This window comes from Phaethon lepturus, unplaced genomic scaffold (genome assembly GCF_000687285.1).
Source record: "Phaethon lepturus isolate BGI_N335 unplaced genomic scaffold, ASM68728v1 scaffold25844, whole genome shotgun sequence".
Lineage (NCBI taxonomy): Eukaryota > Metazoa > Chordata > Aves > Phaethontiformes > Phaethontidae > Phaethon > Phaethon lepturus.
This window is the reverse complement of record NW_010535869.1, coordinates 804-13,996: the sequence shown is the minus strand read 5'-3', so window position 1 is coordinate 13,996 and position 13,193 is coordinate 804. Positions and strand designations below refer to the sequence as shown.

General features: G+C 41.2%; 1 protein-coding gene across 1 annotated transcript; it reads left to right on the top strand.

The window, feature by feature from the left end:
• Nucleotides 1–3,706: 3,706 nt before the first annotated feature.
• Nucleotides 3,707–12,412, top strand: UBE2V1 (ubiquitin-conjugating enzyme E2 variant 1). Its single transcript, XM_010286004.1, has 4 exons — nt 3,707–3,734; nt 6,496–6,644; nt 10,033–10,158; nt 10,559–12,412. Exons 1-4 carry the CDS (start codon nt 3,707–3,709, stop codon nt 10,703–10,705), a joined length of 450 nt encoding a protein of 149 aa, XP_010284306.1. The 3' UTR covers nt 10,706–12,412.
• Nucleotides 12,413–13,193: the final 781 nt, after the last annotated feature.

Sequence of the window (13,193 nt, the reverse complement as noted above, 5' to 3'; positions counted from 1 at the left end):
AGTATAAAGTTCCCATCTCCGGAAGGGTTTTGTGACAGTTCCTGAAAGCCTTTTATTCAGTTTTAAATATTCCATCACTTCAGAAACTTCATATACCATTGTGACAAAGAATGATTTATATATTTTTTACAATTGTAGTGCTGCAAGGGTAAGCTATCAAATTTTCAATAGTTGCCATCTCTGCAAAGAGTTGAGAAATATATTGGAAAAGATGTAATTAAGGCTAAATATCAAAGACATAAAAACAAGCAACAGAAAGGGCTTTAACATATTTAAGCAACAGAGGTGTTTTAAAGCTATTTGATTTCAGTTCACTTGAGTTACTGTAAATGAGGAACTAGTACAGAAAGCAGAGTTAAAATTGGCCTGAAAGGCCAGTTTGATAAGTTGCCTGTTATCGGTGAAGATGTCAAGAAACCTTTCAGCAAAAACGCAGTTCCACTTTTTAGAGCCCCTAACGAGTGAAGTGCATTTTCTTTGTGCTTTGCTGAGGTGTTCTGTGCGGTATATTTGTGCTTTAATCCTGATGAGAAATGCTTGTAATTTGATTTCACTTTCAAAGGAAAGAGAAATGTATTCTTGAAGTTCTTGTAAGAGGTGTATATTTTGTTCTACTACACTGATGAAAAAGATTCAAGAAGAGTATCTACCCTCAAAGGCATATTGTCCACCTTATTTCACTGTGCTGTTTTAAACTTGATAAGGTTTCTGAATTTTTAATTGCTTCCACTATATAACTGGGGAAAACTAAAAGATTAAAAAGTATAGTCTGTCAGAAAGTATTGTTTTTAACTTGTTAAAAACATACCATGTACTTCACGTTAATGTAAATTTAAGATGAGAAAAATCTCAGGCTGTTAAGATCACTTTTACAACTATGGTAAGACACATTCAGTTATGTATCTGTGTATCTTTAGCGGTGCTGTGATATAAGGTGAATCTGTGCTTTAAGGTCTTTAAAAGTCCCAGTTGGCATTTAACTGTCTTCCAGGAATAATTCTGTTTTTTCCTAGTGCGGAACTTTCCTTAGTGAGATTCTGACCAGACATGATCAAACTCCTTTTGTCCTCATTTCAGCTTGCTGTCTCAGTCTTGCAGCGTAGAACACAGCTGGGTTGTGCCATGCCGTGGCGGCGGAGGCTCAGCAGCACTGGTCCGCCTGGCAGCACTGGTATTAGGTGAAAATTTTGATAAGGAAAACAGAAAGTCCTGATTCTGTTTGAAGGCTGAAGAGCATGTTTCCCAAAACATAGGAGCTTCTTAACTGCGACTTTAAACTCTGGAAAGTACGCATCCCCACTTTCTGGAAAACTCAGTCTGTGGTTTAGTTTTCTCTTAGTTTGCTGTAAAAATATTTCATTAACTTTTTGTAACTGGTGAACAGTCCAGCATTGAGGCTTCACAATGCACATTTACTAAAAAATGAACTTTTAGAAAGGCTGTACAAACACGTGTCATTGGAGATCTTACCTTGTTAGTACAGTTATGATTTAGCTTTCATGGGTTTGCTGTTGTGATGAATAGTAAATATCTCCTTTTGCTCTGAAATGTGTTTTTCAGTTCCGTTTCTGGGAGTATTTCTGTGCAGTCAGGGAAGCTGTAAGTGAAGCAATTACCTAGATATTATTGTACTCAAAGTGAAGCTGCTATTTGAGAGTCTTCTTGAACCGTAGCGAAGGCTAAATTAAAATGCATAACTGAAAGTACTTTTGACAGCCTGATTACTTTATAATTGCTTCTTACTTTATTTAGGTTTTCCTGTGTTAAATGAAGGACTCTTAGAAAAACAGGTTTGTTTGGTTACTGCCTTGGAAGTCTCCATTGCTATACTAAAAAATTGTGCAAGGTATTTATTGGGGGGTGGGAGGACAACACGCAGTTGACTCTTGGTTGTGTCAGATGGTGCAGGACATCTAACTCTGAATCTGCCATGGTTTAGCCTTGGAAGTTATTTGGCAAATACTGTGTATGCCTAGAACAGCTCACTTTCCAGGAATCTTGGTGGACAGCAAACATGATGATGATATGTTTGCGTATGACCACAAGTGATAAAGCTTGTGTGGTTTCTGAGGTTTGGGTCCCAGCAGGATGTGGTAGCTGACCATGAGTGCTCCAGGCCATTGCAGACGAAGAGGAGACGGGGTTGGCTTAATGGCTTCGTGCAGCTTTACAGGCTGACCAGAAGGGTGAATCTGGTCTTTTTTTCTGCCTTGCTTAAGGGCAGGTTATTTAGAAATTATTTAAAGCATTTATGATCATATGGCCATAGTCTTTTATATGTATATGTGTATTTTTCTTCCCGTTGAATCTCCTGAGAATGTGTCAGGGAGGGAGCTGAATTACCATCTTTGATGTGACTTCTGTAGTGGCTGAGGTGCTCGTCTTCCATGTTACACCTCTGAGCTTTAGCATAGGGATAAAATGTTTTTAGAAGGCACTGATGCTGTTGGACAGGGTGGTTTGTTGTAAAGCGACGAATCATCTCCCATGATCATTTTATTTTCTGTGAAGTGCATAAAAACTCCAATATATATACTTCACTTTTTGCACCTCCCTTTGCCACTGATGCTCCTGTAGTGCTCACAAGTGAGCAGTTGCTGTAGAATTAATAATCATTTATGTTAGCTTTTTCCGTGTGATAGGAGCCAGTGCACAATATGCATAGCTAGCTCTCTGTAGACCTGAGACTTGTCAGAGAACTCTAAAATCCTGTGTGACTCTCTTATGGCTCTGATTCATGCTGAATCAGAGCAGCTTTATCTGGGGAGAGCTCAGAAGTAAAGTTGCCTTCTCTTCCTGTAAAGTTGTAAAGCCAAGCCTAGCTCTGGTTAGCAAATGTCAGAATTAAGGCTGCCTTTCAGCCTTGGTTGTGGCCTCCTCAAATATATATGTGATGATGTAATTTTTAATTATATGATCACTTAAATTTCTTCACACAGGATTCCTGCCTCAGTGAACAGGGTGCATGATGCTCAGAGGAAGGGTAGGCAGTCAATATTTTTCATTTCCTTCTTTGATGTGTGGCCTGTGTCTGCTTACCATGAAGCTGATTCCTCCTAGGTTATTTGTTTTGATCTAAGTAAATATCAGTAAATTGTCTTTGCACCACTGATAAATATGAAGTGGTCTTCTCAAGTACTGAAGTATAGAGGCTGAGATGATGCTTGTTAAGCATGGTGATGTTGTGGTCCAGAAGAGAGTATTTTTTGGTAACACAACACATTTGAGGCAGGTCTTCTGCTGGCTTTGGCTTATCACTTCTGTGAGCTGGGAGAGGCTCAGGTTGGGTTTCTAATAATAGCCACAGACGGTTTTCTCTGCGGCGTCACCTGCGTTGTGGAAGAGCTACTGTGTCAGACCAAAGGGTGGAGTTCACCCTCCAGAAGGACCTTTTGTTTGTCCTTCTTCCCTGGCCGTTTCTTTCCCAGGGCGCCAGCGGGCAGGGCTGAAGCCCAGACAGCAGCTTCAGGCATCGCTCAGCCCTGAGTCATCCCCATCCCCAGCTCTCCCATGCATCTGCTGCAGCAAAAACAGTGACACAGGTAGTGTGTGTGTGTTAAGTAGAGGTGGCACCTTGTCCTTTGACCCATACTCTGTCTGTTTCTCTTGTCCCCCAGCTCTCTTATCCCCTGCATGGAGCTAGACTGTTCTCTTCTCTACCTCCCCTAATTACACAGCATGGAAGACATTTGGAATGTAATTAAAAATGGGGTGGCTAATCTGTCATGATTCAGGTATGAACTGCATCCTTGAACCTTCAGAAGCCTGAGGTACACAACATAGATACTTCATACTTTTAAGACCTGCTGGGAGGGGAAACGCTGGAGTTTTTCATGAAGGGAAGTGACAGTGGTCCCCAAGAGGTCCTGTTACCGCTGAGGGTTTGGGGCTCGGTGAATCTTATGGCGATGGCTTCACCAGCCCCAACTGACTCATTTCGTTTCGCAGCCAAAGGTTTATATTACTCAGCAGCCATGGTAACAGCACAGTCTCGCTGGGAGTTGAAGATACAGATTTGGCGTGGAGTTGTATTTGAGTCGTGCTCAGCAGCCCCCATCCGTGCGGTCTGGTATAGCCAGTGCGGGTCTGGCACCTTCTGATGCCACTTTTCTGATCTGGGTTTCTCTTTGTACTGTTGCTACAGCTCTGTTGTTGAATCATGTTTCCCCAGAATATTCTTGAACATGATTATGTTAGGTGTGTATCAAACTGGCCAACACACTAATTCCCGTAGTAATTTGCTTTTTTGGTTTCTTTTATGCTTGCTTTGTAGTGAATGAAATTGGGGCAACTCTGATTCTGCAGCAAAATCATCCCTGACATTTAGTTTCTTTAGGTCATTAATATATTTAAAAGGTATTTTAAAGCTACCAGAGTTATTTGATTTTAAGCACTGCTACATTTCACAATGCCTTAGATCCTCTGGATTTTCCACACTGCCAAGCAGCTACAGAGATGATTTTCAAAGCCCTTAGTCCCTTTCTGATGTGCTCAAGAGTTCGGTGCCCCAGCCATGCAGGAAGCACGGGCTTCTGGCCGAGAAGTTTGCTGTATTCACTTTATACACTGAAAGGCTGATTCCCATTCTCTTTCTGCTCTACTAAATAAAAGTGACAGAGAAGAAGGGATTAATTACCGTTTTCTGTTCTTATGTGCTGGTGAATAGTTAACTTCATACTGTTGGGGGACAAAGACCTCTAAGCCTCAGATCCAACTTTTTTTTATGTCAGGTGAAAATAACTTTATCAAACATATCCTGGCAGTAATTTTGTTGCTGTTGGAGAGAGTCGTCCTTCACACAGGTACCTGGAAGGATGCAGTGGGTTGGATGCCTGGTGCCCACCAAAGCCACTCTATCACTTCCCTCCTCAGCTGGAGAGGACGAGAAAAAATACGAAAGGCTCGTGGGTTGAGATAAGGACAGGGAGAGATCACTCACCAGTTGCCATCATGGGCAAAACAGACTTGACTTGGGGAAAATTAATGTGTTTTATTACCCATCAAATCAGAGTAGGGTAATGAGAAAATAAAACCAAATCTTAAAACACCTTTCCCCCACCTCTCCCTTCTTCCAGGGCTCTAGTTCACTCCCAATTCCTTTCCCTCCTCCCCCTGAGCAGCGCAGGGGGACGGGGAATGGGGGTTGTGGTCAGTTCATCACACGTCGTCTCTGCCGCTTCTTCCTCCTCAGGGGGGAGGAATCCTCACCCTCTGCCCTGCTCCGGCCTGGGGTCCTGCCCCGTCGTCTCTGCCGCTTCTTCCTCCTCAGGGGGGAGGAATCCTCACCCTCTGCCCTGCTCCGGCCTGGGGTCCTGCCCCGGTGCAGGTGGAGATCTGCTCCCCCGTGGAGCTCCCTGGGCTGCAGAGGCACAGCCGGCGTCACCGTGGGCTTCACCACGGGCTGCAGGGGAATCTCTGCTCTGGCACCTGGAGCACCTTCTTCACTGACCTTGGTGCCTGCAGAGTTGTTGCTCTCGCATATTCTCACTCCTCTCTTCTGACTGCTACTGGTGTTGAGCAGGCTTTCCCCCCCACCTTCTTAACTCTGTTCTCCCAGAGGTGCTGCCACCGTCGCTGATGGGCTCGGCCTTGGCCAGCGGTGGGTCCATCTCTGGCACTGGCTCTGTTGGACATTGGGGAAGCTTCTAGCAGCTTCTTACAGAAGCCACCTCTGTAGGCCCCCCCACTAACAAAACCTTGCCATGCAAACCCAATACAAAGGAGAAGTAGTGGCCTAGAGTGCATTTATGTTTTGTGATGACTGAGGTACGGATACCTTGAAGAACAATAAGGAATTAAGTCCCCTGTAGCCTGGGTTCAAGATCCTCCTTCACCATGGACTTAGTGTGTGACCTTGGATATGTCACCTAAGCTCTATGCCATTCTTTCCCATTAATGTAATGGGGATAAGAAAATTTCCCTGTTTTGCTGTGTGTTTTGAGGATAAATGTACCAGCAACTAAGAAGTGCTGAAATTCCTTGGTGGTGCAGGTCATAAGTACAAAGGATGCTGTTGCTGCTGACAAAGCCCACTTAAATTAACTTGAGATTAACCTACTAAAGTTATGAGTTTTATTTGTTTAAAAGCGCTGAGTTGAGTGATGTCACGCCTCTCATGGTGTCATTTTGTAGAATCTTCTAAATTTTTATGCTATAAATCACAGAGACAAGTGCTAATTAGAGCTCCATAATACTGTGTGTATCTCTGAAGGGACAGAGATTTCTATTCATTTTACTGCGGGCCCTAACATCTGGCCTGTCAGCCTTCTACCATATTTAATTGTGGATACTTTGATTTCGCTTGTAAAATCCAAACTAAATATGCGGATGTCTTTTTCATAGTGTTGAAATACTGTCATTCAAAAAATAGTGATATTTTTTATGTTTTTACCCAAAATGTTTTCTGTAGAGTGACCAAAAGTATCAGTAAAATTACTCTAGCTTTATTTCTTTGCTAGATTTCTCAACTCAAAATATTTTTCTGATTGTTTTCAGGAGTAAAAGTTCCTCGTAATTTTCGTCTGTTGGAAGAACTTGAAGAAGGTCAGAAAGGAGTAGGGGATGGAACAGTTAGCTGGGGCCTTGAAGATGATGAAGATATGACACTTACAAGATGGACAGGAATGATTATTGGACCTCCAAGAGTAAGTATCCACTCAAAATAGTACTGTTAACTTTTTTTTTTATTTCCCCTTCTCTTAATCTAACCACTGAAGTAGAAAACAAAACACGAGTGAAAAAACACTTCAGCAAGTGATTTATGTTGAAGATTCAAGTTCGTATAATAATGGGTTTCATGTATCTATATGAATCTTTTTGCTTATAATTTGGAATATTTTTAGTGCCTTTCACTGGTTAGTTCTGTTACATGTCTGCTTTATATTTACAGATTCATTAAGACATAACTTTTGAGATTCCAGGATTCTAGTATCCTGTACTCTTGAATACAGCAAGGTTTAAAATCCTTCGGCTAGTGAGATTACATATGGAGCTAATGTAGGTAAAACATGGATGTTTTGTTCAGTACTGCTAGTCTTTCTGCTGTTTCTTGTTGAGTTTATGGGTTGGTTTTTATTGCAGCAGTACTGACTTGCTCTTGTAGAGTTTCAGCTAACTCAGGAAACTCAAATTTTAATTAATTCAATTTCTTCTCTGAATGTTCTCTCCCAAAGTAGCTTCTTATAATGCTACTGGTCTTTGTGGCAGTATTGTTGCATTCTCTCTCTCTTCTTCCCCCAAACCCTACTAAACTGTGGGTCTCCACTCTGGTAGTGAACTTGAGGACTTAATTGTGTAACGTATGTATGCATGTATGCTAAAAACAAAACTTGTCTGTTGTCTCCAGTTTCACTGTGTATCTCTGTTCTGTATCCTTAATGTCCTTACCATGAAGCGCAAATAGCTGATTCTCCTTCCTGCAATAGTAGATGTTGTCTTCTCTCTCTGGCCTCAGTATCACTTCTCAGTAATTCCAGTGTTCTCAATCTGTTACAGACCTTTAATCATGCTACTGCCCTATGTATTTCAGTTCTCTTGTTGCCTTTTCTGACATGCAATGAGGTTGTACAAGGATTGGTATTCTAATGGCATTAACACGTGCAGTATTTTCTTTTTCATTCAGAAGTATTGTTTACTTTGTCTGCCATTGTTAACATCTCCCCATTCATGATCATTTCATTTGTTTATGATATGCCCAAATAATTTCCTGGAACAGCATTTGATTTTAGAACCTTAGGAGAGTGTTAATGAGCCTGCATTAAGACTGTGAAGAAAGCTCACTGTGTGCATACACTTTATGGAATATTTAAGCAACCTTGAAATCTAATTTAGAAAATTAAATAGAAACTGAAATGTGTAAACAGGCATGTGCTGACTTGTCAGCAGTGATAGAAATTTGTAGTGCATGTCATACTGCTAACCTAGGGGATTATCACAGAAGATGATGCAGCTGTGCCTCTCTTGTCTTTCTGTCACACTTAGGGATATAAATTTTTTCCAAAAGCGTCTTGACTACTTTTGAGCTTATTGCTTGAAAGCAACAGGCTGTATTGAGAGAGATGCTGGGAAGTTACAGTCATTCTTGTTTGCTAAGTGGCTGTCCTGATTTTAGCACTGTTCATATTCAGTTATATTATTACCATTTTATTTCTTAATAGGATGTGGGAATAGTGCCTCTGGAAAAAGAAATTTAAAATCCTATTTCCTTGTTGGTGGAAAGCAGTCGTGCTTGTAGCAGGTGGAAGAATCTTACTCTGGGCATCCTGAAGGGAAAAATGAACCGTGGTGCAGAGTTAGATCCGTGCTGCTGCTCTCGGTGTCCCTGCTACCATACATGGAAGCATGCTTCTCCTTCCCAGACTTTGTGTGGATGGTTTCACAGCCAGTGATTCATCTTGTTTATACAAGCTATTTAAAAACAGCGGCACTGTCAAAACTTCAGCTTTATCTGCACATACTTTATATTGGCTATAGACAAGTGCACGGGCCAGGCTTTCCATTCACTAGTCTTAATGTGGTGCGGTTATTTGCAAAGACCCTAAAAACCTGCATGAAGCTCTGGACTGTTACTTGCTCTGTGCACAAGGCATGCTCGGGGACTCGGTCAGGAGACCTGGGCAGGCTGAGTAGAGCTGACGGGTGACTTTTTTCCCCAAAACTTTGTGACAGCATTCAGTTTGTCACCACCCTGGCTGGGCATCTGAAAGGCTGTCTGGCCGAGGCGCTGGAGGAGTGACCGAGCGCTACCACTGCCCACCAGTGCTGGCCAAGTGCTAGTCCCACCATGGCTGGCTGCAGGCTGGTTTGAAGCCACTTCATTTGCACAGATGAGAAGCAGCTGAATCAGGAAGTCAGTTCTTATATTTTTGTTAGTGGCTTGCATCAAAACGCTCCTTAATATTAAGGGAAATGTTAAGGTGTTCAGGGATATAACAGGCCTTTGAAAGAGATTGCATGGAGTTTTATACTGAGAGATTTTTGTCCATTGGGCAACTGTTCTTAAGATCCTGGTGGAGCCGTGGGGCTCTGCTGCCGCAGGTGAGCAGGAGCTGCTGGCTGCCTCTGGCCTTTTGTGCTCACATGTTTGCCCCGATTTTTCCTCATGAGCTTTGCCTTGCGTGTTTAATGCTCATTGCAATGTTGAGGGTGCAGGAACTGGTCAGAAGCACTAAATCTGGGAGTTTGTCTGCCTGAACTTCCCTGTGACGATCCTGTTCCTGTTGTATACTTCTGCCAGCTGCCTGCATTGCCCAGTTTAGCTGGAGCTCTGTGCCAGGCAGCCCCAGATCAGCACATCAAAAATAGTTAGAATGCAGAATAACATTAACTGTTGTTTCTTTTTAATTAATTTTAAATATTGAAGACTCAGTGTAGCTTTGTTACATTTGTCTCTTTTTCTATACCCGTTGATTGTTTAGTAAAAAATTCACGATGCAGGATTTCCCTCAGTTAGTTGTTAAGTGTAACAGTGTGTTACTGCTGTGGAGACCAAGTGATAATGCTGTTTGGGATCAGGATGTACTTTGCAATGTGTTAAATCTTGGAGCATTCCCCTTTCTGAGAACTGGCACATTGGTTTATGATGGAAGAATATTTTTGAAGTGCTCTTCTGGGACAGGCTGACTTCAGATAGTTGTCTAAGTTAAAGCTGTGGCTTCAATTTCAAGGTAGTGTGTCTTGAGCGTAAACTGATAAAACAAAGCTGCTTTATAAAGATTGGTTGAAAAGTAGGTGTCTGAGCTGTATAACGATTTAAAAAAATCATTTCAGTTGGTGAATGGGAAGCAATGCCAGTTTCATTCCTTATATGAAAATTTTATGTTTAAAAGACCAGTAGAATTTATTACCCTGAAGAGGTTAACATTTGATACTCTGAATATTATAAAGTGAACCCAAACCAGAGGTAGTCAGCATAGTATATAAATGGTTGCCCTTATATTTAGTAGTTTACATGTCCCTAAAGTAACCACTGTTTTAACCAAATGCTTATTGAACTGCCTGGTGTAATTTTTCCCCTTTTTCTTTTCCCCTCAGACAATTTATGAAAACAGAATATACAGCCTTAAAATAGAATGTGGGCCTAAGTATCCAGAAGCACCTCCATTTGTAAGATTTGTAACAAAAATTAATATGAATGGAGTAAATAGTTCTAATGGAGTGGTAAGTTTTTTGTTTTTATTAATTTTAACATGGTTTTTATGTACAACTTTGAATTATTGCTTTGTTTATACTCACAACTTGCTTAACTACTTATTGCTTGCTGGTGCCGTTTGCTGTGAGGAGAAGAAAAGGGGAGCAGGAGGGAAGTATACCAGCCAAGTGTGTTCTGAAATCGAGATGTAGAATTTACTTTTCCTGCCCTTTTGCAACTCACAAATGGTTGCATCATGTGGGGATTTATTAGACTTATAGGAAACCACTTGCTTGCTTTTGCTTTCGCTTTCTTTTGGTTTCTCCCATTCAAGATTTCATATAGGATCTTTAGCTGGAGGGTGTGTGGGGGATTTACGTGTGTGAAATGTATCGATTCTGACAGGAATGGTCTTTTTGTCTATTTTAGGTGGACCCCAGAGCCATATCAGTCCTAGCAAAATGGCAGAATTCTTATAGTATCAAAGTTGTTCTGCAAGAGCTTCGACGTCTAATGATGTCTAAAGAAAATATGAAACTTCCTCAGCCACCTGAAGGACAATGTTACAGCAATTAATTAAAAACAAACAAACATACATGCCCCCCTTATTCAATTTAAGCTGTCTTCATTTTCCACAGTAGTAAATTTTCTAGATGCATCTTGTAGACCTCAAAATACTGGAAAGGAAGTTCCCATTCAAAGGAAGTTTTTCTTGAGATACTGTAAATGATACTAATTTTTTTTTTTTTTTCATTTGAAATATAAGTTGTGCTATAACAAATAATCCTGTCGTGTAACCACTGTCCACATAGCTGAACTTCTGGTATCAGGAAAAGTCTATTTAAATTTATTACTGTCAAGACCAGTGTGGCACATCTAACTTAACTGTGAAAGCATACATCCCACAATCACCTTGCTGTGTGTCTGGCCTGGGTTTGGTTTTTTTTTTTTTTTTGTTCTTTTTCTGTCTTTTGCAATAGAGTCAAAGCTCAGGGCTATTTATTAGAGTAGACACAAAGGTTTTTGCTTCCAGTGCTGCACTGGGCTTTATGGACTACTAATGGGGATGTGTGCTAACCTCAGTCATCCCTCCCTTTGTGCTATCTCTAGTAAAGGCTGAATGTGACTGTGGTTGTTTTGGGGTTTTGTTTCTTTTTTTTTTTTTTTTTAATGCCCTGATAATCTGGGGCAAGCTTTCCTTCTTCCCTTTGGCCAAGGCATAGATTGTATTTCTCTTCCTGGTCCCCCTCACCAGTGACATGGGCTTTGGGTGAGGGATTCAGGGTTCTTTTAATCTCTTCCCTCTTCCCCTCTTTTTAGTGGGGGTGCTGCTTTCTTTTTGCCCCTTTTTGTGACTCTTCTCACCCCTGGCCCGCAGGGGTAAGCGTTGGGGCAATAACTTGACCTGTTCCCTCCTGCTTATCATTTTGGGTTTGCAACAAATTTAGTCTTCACCAGCCTGGGAAACAAGAGTACCTATTCTGCTCGCAAACTTGGATTTTCCCTGTCCCTCCAGCACTGCTGCCACACCGCCAAGCTGGCCACGGCTGATGTTATTAGATAGGCTTTTGACGTGGTGAAAAGAGCAGTAATTTACCAGGATTGCCGAAATCTGCTGCTGCCAAACTTTAATGGGGAAACTCTGCACATAGAGATTCTGAACACGCACTCCAGCTCAAATAGTTGTATTTTGGTGCTTTGGATTGACCCAAGAATGTTAATTAACAAAATGTTGCACTTGTGTTTGGCCCTTCTAAAAATGTGACAACTGCAGACAAATCAAATCAGTGTAGTAGATTTTATTAGAATTCTGTCAGTCTCTTTAGTGAAGATTTTGGGGAGGTGGTGCATACAGCAGATTAAGGACCTTAATTGGCTTTGCATCCTGGCAAATCACTGCCTTTTCTGGTTTACTGTTTTGGACCACTAACTGCTGAAATGTGGATGCAAGCTTACATACAACCAACCTAGTGTGTCCTAAGTTTTATGACAAATTCAGTGTTTGTGTAAAAAAAGGAAAAAAAAAAAGAAAAAAAAATTAAAAAAAGGTAAAAATAAACACATTTTAAAGCAGCAGCTATCAAGTCAATGAACAATTGATGTTTCCATTAACTCTTTTGAGGAAAATATTAGTTGTAAGGATTTAACATCCTCTGTAATTAAAGTTTAACATAACAGTATTCCATAAGCAGCCTTTTTATTGTATCAGACCATTGCCTGATTTTAATATAATAAAAAGTGTGCATTAATATTAGAAGGCTTTAATTGTATTCATCTTTAGAATTTTGATCCCTTATGGAAGTCTTGATTTGTTGGAAGTATCTTCCTACAGATCACATTTAGCTAACAGTATGTAAACTGATGGTGAAAGGCAATTGCCTTTACCCAACTGCTGCTGCTGTGCCAAGGAGAACCTTTAGTTTTAGTTTAAACCTCAAACTCGCAGACTTGGCGGTTGGTAATGTTACGTGATGCGAAGGAACCGCTGAAACGCGTTTCTGGATGCGCGTGCTGTCTGAAGGTGCTCTGCCATTGCAATGACCTGTGCGTGCTGTAGTCCTGAGGAAATCAAATCCCCGTACGGTTGCATGTTACGCTGTCTGTCAAGTTCAAGGAGAACTTCACAACCTGAAATTTTACCTATTTTTCCTTAAATAGTGAAGTGTAAAAGGCTGACCTTCTCTCCAAATCTGGAAAAAAAAGGGGCTGTGAAATTTTGGCCTTTCCAAGTGTAAAGTGTCTCCAGAGGATTGCCAGGAGGTACTCGTCGTGCATTCACTTCAGCGTTGTGAAACAAGGTGCTGCCTGGCGTAGGAATGAAAAAGGGAATGACCTTATGTGGAACTCTGTGGAACTTGCTGCTGGCTTCTAGCCTGAAATACTGCTCAGTCCTTTGGTAGCTCGGAGGTATCTATGAAGACAATGCGACTGATACTTTGTCAGCATCGTGTGTGTGTGTTTATTTAAAATAGCTTGGTATCTAAAGATGTTAAATGGGAATCGGAACAATGCTTGATAATTATAGCGTGCTGCTTGATTATCTCTGTTTTTCAGAGCTGTTGTG